The 15,865-nt window shown below is 40.9% G+C and overlaps 2 protein-coding genes across 2 annotated transcripts in view; one reads left to right on the top strand and one right to left on the bottom strand.

The window, feature by feature from the left end:
- The window catches only part of LOC128988966 (uncharacterized), a 77,014-nt gene that overhangs the window by 15,562 nt on the left and 45,587 nt on the right, over positions 1-15,865 (bottom strand). Inside the window, exon 2 of the mRNA XM_054410775.1 lies at positions 8,813-8,882. Within this exon, the coding sequence (XP_054266750.1) occupies positions 8,813-8,875 (63 nt within the window). The 5' untranslated portion in view covers positions 8,876-8,882. The remainder of the gene's footprint in view (positions 1-8,812; positions 8,883-15,865) is intronic.
- LOC128988971 (farnesol dehydrogenase-like) overlaps positions 11,156-15,865 on the top strand; it is a 424,915-nt gene continuing 420,205 nt past the window's right edge. The window contains exon 1 of the mRNA XM_054410787.1: positions 11,156-11,175. The gene's annotated coding sequence lies outside the window, so the exon portion shown is untranslated. The remainder of the gene's footprint in view (positions 11,176-15,865) is intronic.

Below are 15,865 nucleotides of genomic sequence, written 5' to 3'. Positions count from 1 at the left end.
GCAAATGTAAATGTAAACATTGTGAGTATTCTTATTGCAGCCATGGAGACCAATCAATATTTACTTTTAAAATCCTCACCTCAGAACTTTTAAACCCAAAGGGGCAAAGCCCACGGTCGGTATCGAAGTGCGAATAGTCTTTGAATGGTCCTTGGTATGGTAGATATATTTATGTAAAATTTAAGCCCAGTTGGTTGAGTAGTTTTTCCACCTATTAGTAATACACATACAGACAGACACCATTAGATTTTTATATAGTAGTATAGATTAGTCTTTCAAACACTGTACGACACGTTTTTAGGTTAGGATAAATCCAAATATGGAACGAAATGGGAAACGCTGCGCTAGCTGAACGTAGTCATAATGATAATATCTGTGAGTGTTCCCAACTTATTTTTAAGCGTACTCGGATTACGTGCATAAAAGCTCGCTGTTTTTTGTTGTTTGGTTGGAATAATGGAGTGCGCCAAAGTAAAAACTGTGCGCCAAAGTACCTAAGGCTTTCTGTACTATAATCTGTGCAAGGAAGCATACTTTGTCGGGCGTCTGTAGGAACAATTATTTGTATTTTAGCTCTACAAAATGGTTTTGGAGAGAAATTTCGAGAGATTTTATTTTTTGAGGGACAAAAACGATGAAAACAAATGTTTAACCCATAAAACCCCCCATTAATCCCGGTTATAGTCCGATCATGCTGGATCTCGAACTCAGTCGAATAAACGTAGGTGTACACGTTTGTACCTACCAATCGGATGATATTTGCTCGAGTTATCGTGCTAACGGACACACATAACAGGGAAGTGATCGTACGTAAGAGTCATTAACATCCCCTGAGGTTATTGAGGACCGAACACACAATCTAAATGTCCAACCACGACTCGTGTGCATCCTCCTCGTGCCTTGGCCCTCTTTAAATCAAGTCAAATTTATCAGCACGTATGAAGTTTATGAGCATTGCGAAAAGCAAATGGCAAATTATAGAGTCGACCAAAGCAAGTACTGATTATGATAATTACACGTCAATACGAGAACACGAGGCGGCTGCAGAATGCAGATTAATCCATCGCCTGGACCGTACGTTGTCTTGTGACTACGACCACCCAAACTGTTTTGTGACCCTGGTCCTCCTCCTCCTGTAGCGTGGACCCTAGAACTACTATAAGTCTTGTGTCTACGACCACCTAAACTATGTTGTGTTGTGACCCTGGTCCTCCTCCTCCTGTAGCGTGGACCCTAGAACTACTATAAGTCTTGTGTCTACGACCACCTAAACTATGTTGTGACCCTGGTCCTCCTCCTACTGTAGCGTGACCCTAAAACTGCTACAAGTCTTGTGTCTATGACCACCAAGAACTATTAATTAACAGCTGTGTCTAGGGAATATGTCGGCCTTAGTCACTAACAAGACTACAAGATCACGCCACTCATCATACACTCATCTCCATCCATACTTGGCTTAAAATACCTACTTTGTATGGTTGCCATTTCAAAGAAAAGTATTAAAGTATTAAAGTATGTTGTGACCCTGGTCCTCCTACTACTGTAGCGTGGACACTAGAACTGCTACAAGTCTTGTAACTACGACCACCTAAACTATGCTGTGACCTTCGCCCTACCCCTCCTGTAGCGTGGACCCTAGAACTTATAGGTATCTTGTGACTACGACCATCCACACTGCTCTGTGACGCTGGCCCTCCTATTCCTGTAGACCTTAGACGTAGATCCTCGAACTGCTAGGTGTCTTTGACTACTACTACCTAAACCTTGTTGTGACCTTTGCCCTCCTCCTACTGCTCCGTGGGTTAAGAAGGTCAATGTGTATTTTGAATCTAGTCCTTTTTACGTGCTATGAACTCTAAAACCTTCTATGTGTCTCTGACTACGACAACCAGAACTCTTTTGACATCTCTTCTCCCGTAACAAGGACACGATAACTTTGACGAGTTTTGATTATGACGACTTAAACTGTTTTGAAGCCATTTTCTTCTCCTGTTTTCTGGGTCCTAAGAATGTCGATAAACATTTAACTAAAACCAGCACATAACTGTTCTTTGTCCTTATTAGTCCTTCTCCCTGTGCTGTGGACCCTAGAACATCCTTGGCGTTGATATTTCAACAAATCTTTACAATACTTCTTACTAACACCTAAACTTAAATAAATGAATTATTTTGTCTTACCCAAATTAATAGAGCTAGCAGACACTGGATCATAACTTTATCATTGGTTTGATGTTTACATTTTATTCTATCACATTTATAAGAAGTACATAACACATACATCTTAAATAGTTTTGGAAAGATCAGTCAACGTTGCATTTTTCTAAGTGACTACTTCCCCTAATGTCGACTGCTGTACACCATGTCATAATCCTCTTTGTCGTCATCAAGATACTGTGGCATTTGTGTTGGCATATTCTCCGACTCAGCCGGATCAAATGTCTTTTGCAGAAACTCAACCAACCCGTAGTAGATGCCTCCCATGAAAGTGAAGACGGTGCAACACAGCAACAAAACGCACCACGGGTTGTTCAGCCATTCCAGGTTTGAGGTGGGCGCATCTATGATCTGGGATACCCAATCCTTTACGTTATAAACTGGCGAAAACACTGTTATGTACAAGTCGAGACATTTGCTGGACAGGCTTCTAAAGCGGATTGTCGGACCTGGAGTATACAATGCGTACACAGCCCCCTCGCATATGAGAGGACTCCCAAAATCAGATTCGCAAGGCATAATGGAAGGAAAGTGAAGACAAAACCTCTTCCTACCCCTGCAAGCTCGTCCGGTGAATATTTCTACTTCAGTTTGGTTCATGTTGTGCGTTACAAAATTACTCAAAGTAAATCCTTTGTCTGCTCCATAACCACCCATGACGCACGAGTATCTTATGTCTTTGAAATTATCCAGACGAAATGGAAGCTTCGGGAAAACTGTCTGTTTCGATTTTGTCACTTCGATCAAACTGAAATCGTGCGCTTTCGAGATGTATCTGTCTTCGGAGTAGAAGTTGGGGTTGATGTAGACTCGGAGGGCTTTGAGAGAGTAACCGTACGGTCTCTCATAGGCGCTTATAAGGTCAGGGTCGGGGTCCGAGACCGAGTCATAGAGAACGCAAGTCGCCAGTGTCAAGACCAGGTTGTTAGTGATGAGAGTGCCTGTGCATGACCTCTCGCCATACACTATACCTCCAGCGCGGGGAATTATGGTTTTTATGATGATCCCCACGATGTACTGTAGTTCTTCAGACAAATTCGTAGACTTAGAAGAATTTGACATGTAATTCATATCATGCAAGTACCCAACATTCTTACTGTGGGTTAAACATGCACTGGTTAGTGAAACGATTGTACATAGAAGGAACACAGAAGAGTTTTTCATTTTTTAAATGAAACATTACAGGTTATGTTTTTGTTTTGATCATACTTTTTTATTTGTTCATCTGACTTGTTCGACAACGACGAGAAAATCACCTCCCAGATTTGTCAACCCTTACGGATATTAGATACTACGGTAGGGGCCATAAACATAAATCAATAATGCAGCTGGCTCGAATGTTAACTAATACCATTAATACCTTTGACTATTAATACAACTACTAGTGTACCTGTTGCTCGAATTCGAGCAATTGCTAAGTATTACAGGCGTTATTTTAAAACGAATAACACGAACGAATAAAGATCGGTTGGAACAATTCAAAGATAGTATTTATGTAAACATCTTGGTGGATATCTGGGGATAAAAGAAGCAAGTTTGGAAAAGTTTGATTCTCGATTTTCTCTATACCTATTTTGACCTATGGAACCATTTCCCGGAGTTTGGTTGTTTACTAACGAAACACCCTGTATAAAGAGTTTTAATTATAGTTACATTTGATATACCTATATAAGTGTGGTCTCCCAGAAGTCTTTTGTTTTTGTACTGATTTCGTTTCTACGAACTGTTTACTCCAACGTCGGATATCATTTTATGAGGAGAAGCTTTGTAAAATAATCTTCTAAAAGTCCTTTCCACTTAACCCGCTGACTTTAATTCACTTAACAATGGCACAAACTTTGCACACAATATGAATCACGTTATAATATATCACGCAATGATCGCGTCTTTACGACGCAAGTAAAAATATGTCAAGGCATCTCGCCAAGGATCGTGCCTTTAAAACTCCTACGAGTGTCATAAAGGCTAATTACGTGAGTTGCTTACACTACTTTACCTAAGATCGTTTGTCAATAACGTGTTTAAAACATCATAACATTTATAACCTATAGCCTTTCTGTATAGTTTAATAGCAGCACTTTTACTCTAAGTACTGCAGCAGGGTTCCCACAAAAAATATTTTAAATGCTGAATTCCCTGACATTCCCTGGTCGGATTCTATTTATTTCCCAGACCACGGTATATTTTAGGTACTGTGAGTTTTCTAATATTTCGATCAAAGTTAAGTATTTATCTCTTAAAAACTATTTTTTCATTTTAATACGGTCTCCACTATCTCTAATCCCCATAGCCACTTTTAGCGAATTTCTCATTGCAAGGATTCTGTGTTTGGATATTTGGAGACAGGATAGGAGCACAATGAACTTCTTCTGCAGATGAATAATCCGTTGGTTAAAAGAAATATAAGCCGAATTAATAAATGTCACAATCCAAGTGCATTAAAATTGCTCTGGCCTGAATTTTTCATGAAGTACATTGGGGATTTCTTTATGTTACTATCTGGATAAGTTACCGGTGCACTTTAAACAATTTCTTTTAGAGATAAATGGTTTTTGTTGCTGAGTAGCGCTAGTAAACATGCACAATCCTTTTCGTTAGCCTAATAAAATTGAAAGGCTCTATTGCGTCTAAACGCTAGTTATATTGACAGGGGGTAAAATTCCGTTTTTTATTGCTAATCTAATTAATCACGCTCTGTCTATTTTCATTAGACTTCCAAATCCGCGAGGGTAAAATTCCGCCCGCGAACAAACTTTTGAGCGCTCAGGTTACTACGTCATAGTGACGTCAGCTTTGCTTAGGGGGTAAAAATACCAGAGGGATAAAATACCGGCGATCCGCGATTGACGGGTATTCATCAGAGCAACAGAGAAGGATAAGGAGAAAGAGAAAGAGGGGGGGGAGAAGGAGTCTAATGAAAGGAGATGGAGCGATATCCGGAACCTGTTTGTCAATGTGTGGTCACAGAATTAGCAAATCCGGACTTACTCGGCCTTCAAATTCCACAGACAAGCGAACCGTATACCACCTGCGATTTGCGACAGGGTCATCACACTACGAGTCTCTAGACTGAACACTGTATACCAACTGTGATCTACGACAGACTCATCACACTGAGTATCTAGACTTACCACTGTACCCCACCTGTGATCTTCGCCAGGGTCATCATACTACGAGTTTCTAGACTGAAGACTGAACACTCTATTTCAAAAGTTGTAGGCTCTTAGAAATAGGAGCCACCAGTAGTACGGTGGTATGATGATACGACAGGCTCACATAGTCACGGGTTCGAATATCACCTTGCATCACTAGTTTTCAACTCGTATTGACACATCAGTCATCGGATCGTCCGAAGGTTTGTCGAAATCAATTGTAGGTTTCGTAACGGGTGTCGATTTCTCTAACAAACTACCGTATCGAGTTATAGGTGACTGGGATTTTGTTTTGTCGATTTGTTCTCGTCTGAGATTTTGTGAACTAAATATGCGCAATCTGTAATAGGCGTTCTTGAAAATTTTTCTAGCATATAGCACTGCTTATAGTGCGTTCTGAGTAAAACGTCTCTCAAAGTACTGCTTCAGCAAGATTCGTCGTAATTTGAACAGTATTAGTCAATCGCGTCAGTAAGTAGTTAATTCGTACCTACATGTGATAACATTTGGCGACAAGACGAGAACAAGCTATTCTTCTAATCTCATGATTCTCAAAAAAGTGATTGGCTCCATGCTTAAGACTTATCATGCTGTAGTTTTTGCTGTAGTTTTTTTTTTCGCCGTCTAAATAATCTTCAATTTGAATGCATGCTGAGTCAATTTAATGGTGATCGAATTTAAACTCTTTTTCACCACACTATGATCTTTTTGGCTGTATTACATACGTTAATTGGTGGCCGAAAGTTACGTTTTGCTGGCGATGCCAGCTGTCCATAATTTGGGGACCGAGCAGGTTTTTACAGGCCGGGGCCGCAAAATCAGCTGTCCGCTTACTTACTTAAAACATGAATGCATTTTAAATACATAATCAAAATCCATAGCATTTCAATAGAATTGTGTTATTGTCACCGTTGCCTAGCAACTATATATTTTTATTTTTGCTGATTCCTCAAATTATTTCTTCACATAACCTTAAAGTTGTAGTTGTGTTGACTATCAGTGTGCATTATTATTGTGGTGAATAGTGGTAATAGGGTATAGTGTGGTGAAAAATAGCGTTCGTACCACGGACCGAAATGGTTTTGCGGCTCTCGATCGATTTAAGTTCTCGACTTCGTCTCGAACTTAAAAACTATCTCGAGCCGGCAAAACCTCATTTTCGGCCCTAGGTACGAAATATACTATTTCACCACACTATGATGTTTTTGGCTGTATTACATACGTTAATTGGTGGCTGAAAGTTACGTTTTGCTGGCCATGCCAGCTGTCGCCAATTTGGGGACCGAGCAGGTTTTTACAGGCCGGGGCCGCAAAATCAGCTGTCCGCTTACTTACTTAAAACATGAATGCGTTTTAAATACACAATCAAAATCCATAGTATTGCAATATAGAATTGTGTTATTGCCACTGTTGCCTAGCAACTATTTATTTATATTTTTGCTGATTCCTCAAATTATTTCTTAACCTTAAAGTTGTAGTTGTGTTGACTATCAGTGTGCATTATTATAGTGGTGAATAGTGGTAATAGGGTATAGTGTGGTGAAAAATAGCGTTCGTACCACGGACCGAAATGGTTTAGCAGCTCTCGATCGATTTAAGTTCTCGACTTCGTCTCGAACTTAAAAACTATCTCGAGCCGGCAAAACCTCATTTTCGGCCCTTGGTACGAAATATACTATTTCACCACACTATGATGTTTTTGGCTGTATTACATACGTTAATTGGTGGCTGAAAGTTACGTTTTGCTGGCCATGCCAGCTGTCATCGTAATTTGGGGACCGAGCAGGTTTTTACAGGCCGGGGCCGCAAAATCAGCTGTCCGCTTACTTACTTAAAACATGAATGCATTTTAAATACACAATCAAAATCCATAGCATTGCAATAGAATTGTGTTATTGACACCGTTGCCTAGCAACTATTTATTTTTATTTTTGCTGATTCCTCAAATTATTTCTTCACATAACCTTTAAGTTGTAGTTGTGTTGACTATCAGTGTGCATTATTATAGTGGTGAATAGTGGTAATAGGGTATAGTGCGGTGAAAAATAGCGTTCGTACCACGGACCAAAATGGTTACCCCTGAACTATGGGGTGAAAGGCCAAGACCAAGAAGCGTAAAGAAGTCAAGAAGGCAATACAAATCAAAATAACTGTAAGATGGTTATTACCGAAAAGTAGTTTTTAAAAGGCTTCTGTTCCGAATAAAAAAAAGTCAGAAAGCTCATTTTCGGCCCTAGGTACGAAATATACTATTAAACCATTTTAAAAGCGTCAACCCTACGAGATGTTAAAATAAAGATGGTCACTGTTTTCAGTACACGTTTCATGCTTTTCTCATTGTAAAATAGTAACCTAGATTTCTTTCAACAGTTTACAGTAATAGCTAGTAGCCGTAAACATGTTTTTAAACTCAATAAATGTCCACATTGGAGCTTGTATATATTGAGCTTATACAACCCTCAACTACTTATTCATTATGAAGGAGGTTCTTAAATGCTAGAACAAGTTTCACCCTTCAAAAAGACCTAACTTTTTACTTTCATTCATAAACTTGCCTTGCAGGTGGTTCGAACACTATAACACAGCGTAGCTTATGCAAGATTCGACCCTGGGTGCTCAGATCAAAACTCCGGCACATTAACTACTTCACCTGTCGCACCCATATCGTTGTTGTGTACTACTGTATTGTGATATGAAGGATACTGGCACAGTGCTTAAGCTTGGTTTATACTTGAGCTCTAACTACCTGTATAATTGTTTGAGTTTGAGTTATTACTGCAGTTTCTAGACTAGTCGGAAGACCGAGACAGCCCGACTGAGCAGGTTGAGCGGAGTAAATAAATATTTACACTAACAAGTGGTTTGTATTTGAATAGTAGAGAGCTCTGACGTGCTTTCCAGCTTGAATGGACACTAGTGAATGGCCGCTGACTGTGATACTCCGGTTGTTGATTATACGCCAAGGACACGGGGCTGCCGGTAGTTTCCAAACTGATGGTGTTATTGGCAGTGGTGACGAAACACAGGAGCAACGGTAGTGCATTAATTGCGCCCAAGAGCTCCTTAATTGCGCCAAGCCCCAAAGGGTCCCAAAACATGTTCCTTAGTTGCGCCAAGTCCAATAGGGGTGAGTTGCCGGCAGAAGGAATGTCCTTGTTTATATACTTCTGCTCAATGATAAAAACCTCTGTATTTGGAAATGTAGTTCCATTGATTATTTAAGAGTTGAAGATAACATTTCAAAGATACATCTTTATGATTAAACTTAAAAAAAAGGAATTTAATTATTTTGTTTTATGAACGTTCTACAAACGGAAAACTGATTTAATAATCTAATATTTTTAGTGACCATTGAGAGAAATATTGTGTTGTTTTATTGAATTTCAATTATTCCATTAATTTATTGATTTAGCAACGAGTGCGTAGTGGATGCTTAGTAAACATACCGTGATAGTAAGGAGGCAGCCGAACAGGGCGATGGTGGGGGCACTGCTGAGCTGCGTGCCCATCGTCCTCCTGCAGCAAAACAGAAAACAGAATCAGTATAAAACTAGTGTAACTGTTGCTCGAATTCGAGCAATTGCGATGCATTACAGGCGTTATAACATGGGATGGGAATTTAAAGACCACTGGGGCAGAGCCCCAAGGGAATTTACCACGTTTCTCTTTTGATGGCTCATCTACAGACCAAGACTTTTCTTTGGAGATCCCTTACCGAGTTTCTACACCCAGCCGTTCTCTCAAACTAGCTGTCACAAAGAAAAACAGTTTCAAATTAATATATAGATATCTAGTACTTAGTATCTAGTATCAGAATGAACATAAGAAACAACATAAACTAGGATTATCAAAATATTTAACAAATCGAAATCTGCTCAAAAACTAACAGAAAACAACGAGTTTTACATCTCCAGTAGTAGCCGTCACACTCCTTTACAATGGTCTAGCTCCACCTAGTTGTTGGTGTGTTAATTGACGTCGGAACTAACAACACAAATAATCAATTATTGAAAAAGCAATTAGGAAAATATCGACAAAATTCGCATACAAAACAGATCACACATATCTGTATAAACATCAAAATTATATGAGAACAAAGAAAATAGTTATTAGAGGCAATGGCAATCAGGTACCAAGACGGAATCATAAATGGAAAGCACATCTACTCAAATTGATTACTGAACGCACGAAAACAAAAATTATTAATGGCAATAATATTTAGATATTTACAATAAAACTAGCATGATAACGGTACGTAAACCAGGAAATAACTTTACAAGCATAATGTCAGAAAGAACAAAAGAACCAACATCAGCAATGAAAATTAGGAAAATAATAATGTGTTTTACCAACTCATGGCTGGAGGTTATAGTTAATCAATACATGTTTTTCAAACTACCAAGAAAAATCCATTGTAAAGACATAAATTCTAAATGCATCCTAAATGAAAATCTGATGGCACTAACAGATTAGACTTTCTATTAACACTTATCCGTTTCATTAATCTTCTAAACGGCGTTCATTGTTGACAATCGATTAGCATGTGCAACGGTGACTATTGTTTGGCTAAAGAAAGTTAAAGGGATAGTCCATTCTTTATAACACAAGACAATATCGGAGAGAGTGTCCATATTCATAAGAGATGTGCTACTTCGTGTAAGCCTTTTAACGCGTGACGAATTCAATCATTAGCTTTCGTTTTTGCATTATAACTTGACACAAATAATTATAATGATGAGTTTCTACGCGAAGAAAAATTCTAAGAGATTGAATAGGCCTATCGTATCTATTTAAAGGGATCTAAATCAGAGTATTTGGATGAAACCAAAACCCTTTAGTGGGTCTGAATTAAGTAAGTAAAGTAATGTAGGGAAAAAGATCAATAAACGTTGTTGAATACATTTTATTCGGTCACGTTATTATGCTAACGTATATCTAATAATGTGAAAAGTAGGTCTCATGGTAAGACCTAGGCCCCATTTACTTTTTCATTTTGATGTCCCCAGAGGCCAAAACCACCATTCGTTCAAATATATATCTATATTTATAAAAGAGGAAGTTTGTATATATATCTTACTAATATTATAAATGTGAAAGTTTGTGTGTTTGTTTGTTTGTTTGTTTGTTTGTTTGTTTGAAGTTCAATCACGCATAAACCACTGGACGGATTGGGCTGAAATTTGGCATCATGATAGCTCACATTCCCGATTAACATATAGGCATATTCTTATCTCAAAAATCCTTTCGGGCTCCGCCCCAGTGGCTCTGTAGTTCCCCATGTTGAGTATTCATATTTAAAGGGAATTAAAGAATTTAGTCAGCTGTTTCAACTAATATGTTGGTTCTGTGATATTCAAAAGCATTAAAGTTATAAGATTTACAAACAGGGTGCAGCACTATATATTTTTTTTCATTTATGTAATGAGAACTGTCAGAGTAGGATTGTTTACAGTTATGCTTATGTTTTTAATGTCATGAATAATTTGTGATTTTTTGAGAATTTTTAATAATTTATTTTTCTTACTTTTTAGGTGAGGTGGTAGAACATTATGGCTATAGTAGATGTGTAATACCAATAGTATACCGTAAATTTAAAGAAGCAAATTTTATCAAACTTTCTCCTCCCCCATTACAAACGCATAGCTGCAATAAGCATTTTAAACTTATATGCCAACCCCGTACGAAGGACGGGTACTCTGCTAGTATATATATATATATGAATTTGAACGGATGGTGTTTTTGGCTTCTGGGGACCTCAAAACGAAAAAGTAAACCGGTCCCGAGTCTAGGTCTTACCATGAGACCTACGGTAATAGCTTATTCCCTATATGGGAAATTCGCTAAAAACGATATACTACACCCTATATCTAGCAATAATATGTTTAATTTTTTTTCTGGGAGCAATTATTATTTTAATTTAAATAACCTAATATCAGGTACTTCCCCAAGTCAAATATCGGTAGACTTTTTTTGTGTTGTGTGGAGGTATAAAAGTAATGAAATCCGTTGAGAATCCTTTTGAAACAATTTTGTCGAACTTCCACTACTCAATGCCTGGACTACTCGACTGCACCTGAATTTTCCAATTTGCCCTTCTAAATATCTTTAGCAGCTGGTGATGAAGAATACTATTGGAAACTTTGTCAGCATTCACTCAAAATATATGATGCGGGAATTTAAAACAGAGCAAATAACAACCGTGTTTGCTCTTAAGTTTATGACAAACGTCAGGCAAAAATAATACAATTTACATACAGGATGTTACATTGTGACCAAGACGATAACAGGGGTTAAACTCAGGGTCGAACATGAAAGCATTAAAGTCACGTAAAATATCTTACAGCCTGACCCCTATAATAAAAAGAAAGGAATTCAAACATCTAGGACCAACTAGACACTAGGTGACATAAACCTGCCTCAGTGATGGTCCTCGGTGCGTTACTTCTGTGACTGTACACTCTAGAGACAAGCTCTATCCCACATCACTACAATGTTGAGACAGTAACCCGAGCTGCAGCCACTACTAGACACTAGGTGACATAAACCTACCTCAGTGATGATCCTCGGTGCGTTACTTCTGTGACTGTACACTCTAGAGACAAGCTCTATCCCACATCACTACAATGTTGAGACAGTAACTCGAGCTGCAGCCACTACTAGACTCTAGGTGACATAAACCTGCCTCAGTGATGGTCCTCGGTGCGTTACTTCTGTGACTGTACACTCTAGAGACAAGCTCTATCCCACATCACTACAATGTTGAGACAGTAACTCAAACTGCAGCCACTACTACACTCTAGGTGACATAAACCTGCCTCAGTGATGGTCCTCGGTGCGTTACTTCTGTGACTGTACACTCTAGAGACAAGCTCTATCCCTCATCACTACAATGTTGAGACAGTAACCCGAGCTGCAGCCACTACTAGACACTAGGTGACATAAACCTACCTCAGTGATGATCCTAGGTGCGTTACTTATGTGACTGTACACTCTAGAGACAAGCTCTATCCCACATCACTACAATGTTGAGACAGTAACTCGAGCTGCAGCCACTACTAGACTCTAGGTGACATAAACCTGCCTCAGTGATGGTCCTCGGTGCGTTACTTCTGTGACTGTACACTCTAGAGACAAGCTCTATCCCACATCACTACAATGTTGAGACAGTAACTCGAGCTGCAGCCACTACTAGACTCTAGGTGACATAAACCTGCCTCAGTGATGGTCCTCGGTGCGTTACTTCTGTGACTGTACACTCTAGAGACAAGCTCTATCCCACATCACTACAATGTTGAGACAGTAACCCGAGCTGCAGCCACTACTAGACTCTAGGTGACATAAACCTGCCTCAGTAATGATCCTCGGTGCGTTACTTCTGTGACTGTACACTCTAGAGACAAGCTCTATCCCACATCACTACAATGTTGAGACAGTAACCCGAGCTGCAGCCACTACTAGACACTAGGTGACATAAACCTGCCACAGTGATGGTCCTCAGTGCGTTACTTCTGTGCCTGTACACTCGAGAGACAAGCTCTATCCCACATCACTACAATGTTTAGACAGTAACTCGAGCTGTAGCCACTACTAGACTCTAGGTGACATAAACCTGCCTCAGTGATGGTCCTCGGTGCGTTACTTCTGTGACTGTACACTCTAGAGACAAGCTCAATCCCACATCACTACAATGTTGAGACAGTAACCCGAGCTGCAGCCACTACTAGACTCTAGGTGACATAAAACTGCCACGGTGATGGTCCTCGGTGCGTTACTTCTGTGCCTGTACACTCGAGAGACAAGCTCTATCCCACATCACTACAATGTTGAGACAGTAACCCGAGCTGTAGCCACTACTAGACTCTAGGTGACATAAACCTGCCTCAGTGATGGTCCTCGGTGCGTTACTTCTGTGACTGTACACTCTAGAGACAAGCTCGATCCCACATCACTACAATGTTGAGACAGTAACCCGAGCTGTAGCCACTACTAGACACTAGGTGACATAAACCTGCCTCAGTGATGGTCCCCGGTGCGTTATTTCTGTGACTGTACACTCTAGAGACAAGCTCGATCCCACATCACTACAATGTTTAGACAGTAACTCGATCTGCAGCCACTACTAGACTCTAGGTGACATAAACCTGCCTCAGTGATGGTCCTCGGTGCGTTACTTCTGTGACTGTACACTCTAGAGACAAGCTCGATCCCACATCACTACAATGTTTAGACAGTAACTCGAGCTGCAGCCACTACTAGACACTAGGTGACATAAACCTGCCTCAGTGATGGTCCTCGGTGCGTTACTTCTGTGACTGTACACTCGAGAGACAAGCTCGACCCCACATCACTACAATGTTTAGACAGTAACTCGAGCTGCAGCCACTACTAGACTCTAGGTGACATAAAACTGCCACGGTGATGGTCCTCGGTGCGTTACTTCTGTGCCTGTACACTCGAGAGACAAGCTCTATCCCACATCACTACAATGTTGAGACAGTAACCCGAGCTGTAGCCACTACTAGACTCTAGGTGACATAAACCTGCCTCAGTGATGGTCCTCGGTGCGTTACTTCTGTGACTGTACACTCTAGGGACAAGCTCGACCCCACATCACTACAATGTTGGGACAGTAACCCGAGCTGCAGCCACTACTAGACACTAGGTGACATAAACCTGCCTCAGTGATGGTCCTCGGTGCGTTACTTCTGTGACTGTACACTCTAGAGACAAGCTCGATCCCACATCACTACAATGTTGAGACAGTAACCCGAGCTGCAGCCACTACTAGACACTAGGTGACATAAACCTGCCTCAGTGATGGTCCTCGGTGCGTTACTTCTGTGACTGTACACTCGAGAGACAAGCTCGATCCCACATCACTACAATGTTTAGACAGTAACTCGAGCTGCAGCCACTACTAGACACTAGGTGACATAAACCTGCCTCAGTGATGGTCCTCGGTGCGTTATTTCTGTGACTGTACACTCTAGAGACAAGCTCGATCCCACATCACTACAATGTTTAGACAGTAACTCGAGCTGTAGCCACTACTAGACTCTAGGTGACATAAACCTGCCTCAGTGATGGTCCTCGGTGCGTTACTTCTGTGACTGTACACTCTAGAGACAAGCTCAATCCCACATCACTACAATGTTGAGACAGTAACCCGAGCTGCAGCCACTACTAGACTCTAGGTGACATAAACCTGCCTCAGTGATGGTCCTCGGTGCGTTACTTCTGTGACTGTACACTCTAGAGACAAGCTCTATCCCACATCACTACAATGTTGAGACAGTAACCCGAGCTGCAGCCACTACTAGACTCTAGGTGACATAAACCTGCCTCAGTGATGGTCCTCGGTGCGTTACTTCTGTGCCTGTACACTCGAGAGACAAGCTCGATCCCACATCACTACAATGTTTAGACAGTAACTCGAGCTGTAGCCACTACTAGACTCTAGGTGACATAAACCTGCCTCAGTGATGGTCCTCGGTGCGTTACTTCTGTGCCTGTACACTCGAGAGACAAGCTCTATCCCACATCACTACAATGTTGAGACAGTAACCCGAGCTGCAGCCACTACTAGACTCTAGGTGACATAAACCTGCCTCAGTGATGGTCCTCGGTGCGTTACTTCTGTGACTGTACACTCTAGAGACAAGCTCTATCCCACATCACTACAATGTTGAGACAGTAAACCGAGCTGCAGCCACTACTAGACTCTAGGTGACATAAACCTGCCTCAGTGATGGTCCTCGGTGCGTTACTTCTGTGCCTGTACACTCTAGAGACAAGCTCTATCCCACATCACTACAATGTTGAGACAGTAACCCGAGCTGCAGCCACTACTAGACACTAGTCGACATAAGCCTGCCACAGTGATGGTCCTCGGTGCGTTACTTCTGTGACTGTACACTCTAGAGACAAGCTCTATCCCACATCACTACAATGTCGAGACAGAAACCCGAGCTGTAGCCACTACTAGACTCTAGGTGACATAAACCTGCCTCAGTGATGGTCCTCGGTGCGTTACTTCTGTGACTGTACACTATAGAGACAAGCTCTATCCCACATCACTACAATGTTGAGACAGTAACCCGAGCTGCAGCCACTACTAGACTCTAGGTGGCATAAACCTGCCTCAGTGATGGTCCTCGGTGCGTTACTTCTGTGACTGTACACTCTAGAGACAAGCTCTATCCCACATCACTACAATGTTGAGACAGTAACCCGAGCTGCAGCCACTACTAGACTCTAGGTGACATAAACCTGCCTCAGTGATGGTCCTCGGTGCGTTACTTCTGTGACTGTACACTATAGAGACAAGCTCTATCCCACATCACTACAATGTTGAGACAGTAACCCGAGCTGCAGCCACTACTAGACTCTAGGTGACATAAACCTGCCTCAGTGATGGTCCTCGGTGCGTTTCTCTGTGGCTGTACACTCTAGAGACAAGCTCTATCCCACATCACTACAATGTTGAGACAGTAACCCGA

Source organism: Macrosteles quadrilineatus, unplaced genomic scaffold, assembly GCF_028750875.1.
Source record: "Macrosteles quadrilineatus isolate MER2022 unplaced genomic scaffold, UCM_ALF_1.0 Scaffold_3__2_contigs__length_128488019, whole genome shotgun sequence".
NCBI lineage: Eukaryota > Metazoa > Arthropoda > Insecta > Hemiptera > Cicadellidae > Macrosteles > Macrosteles quadrilineatus.
Note: the sequence above shows the minus strand (reverse complement) of the source record. Positions and strands in the feature narration are given on the sequence as shown.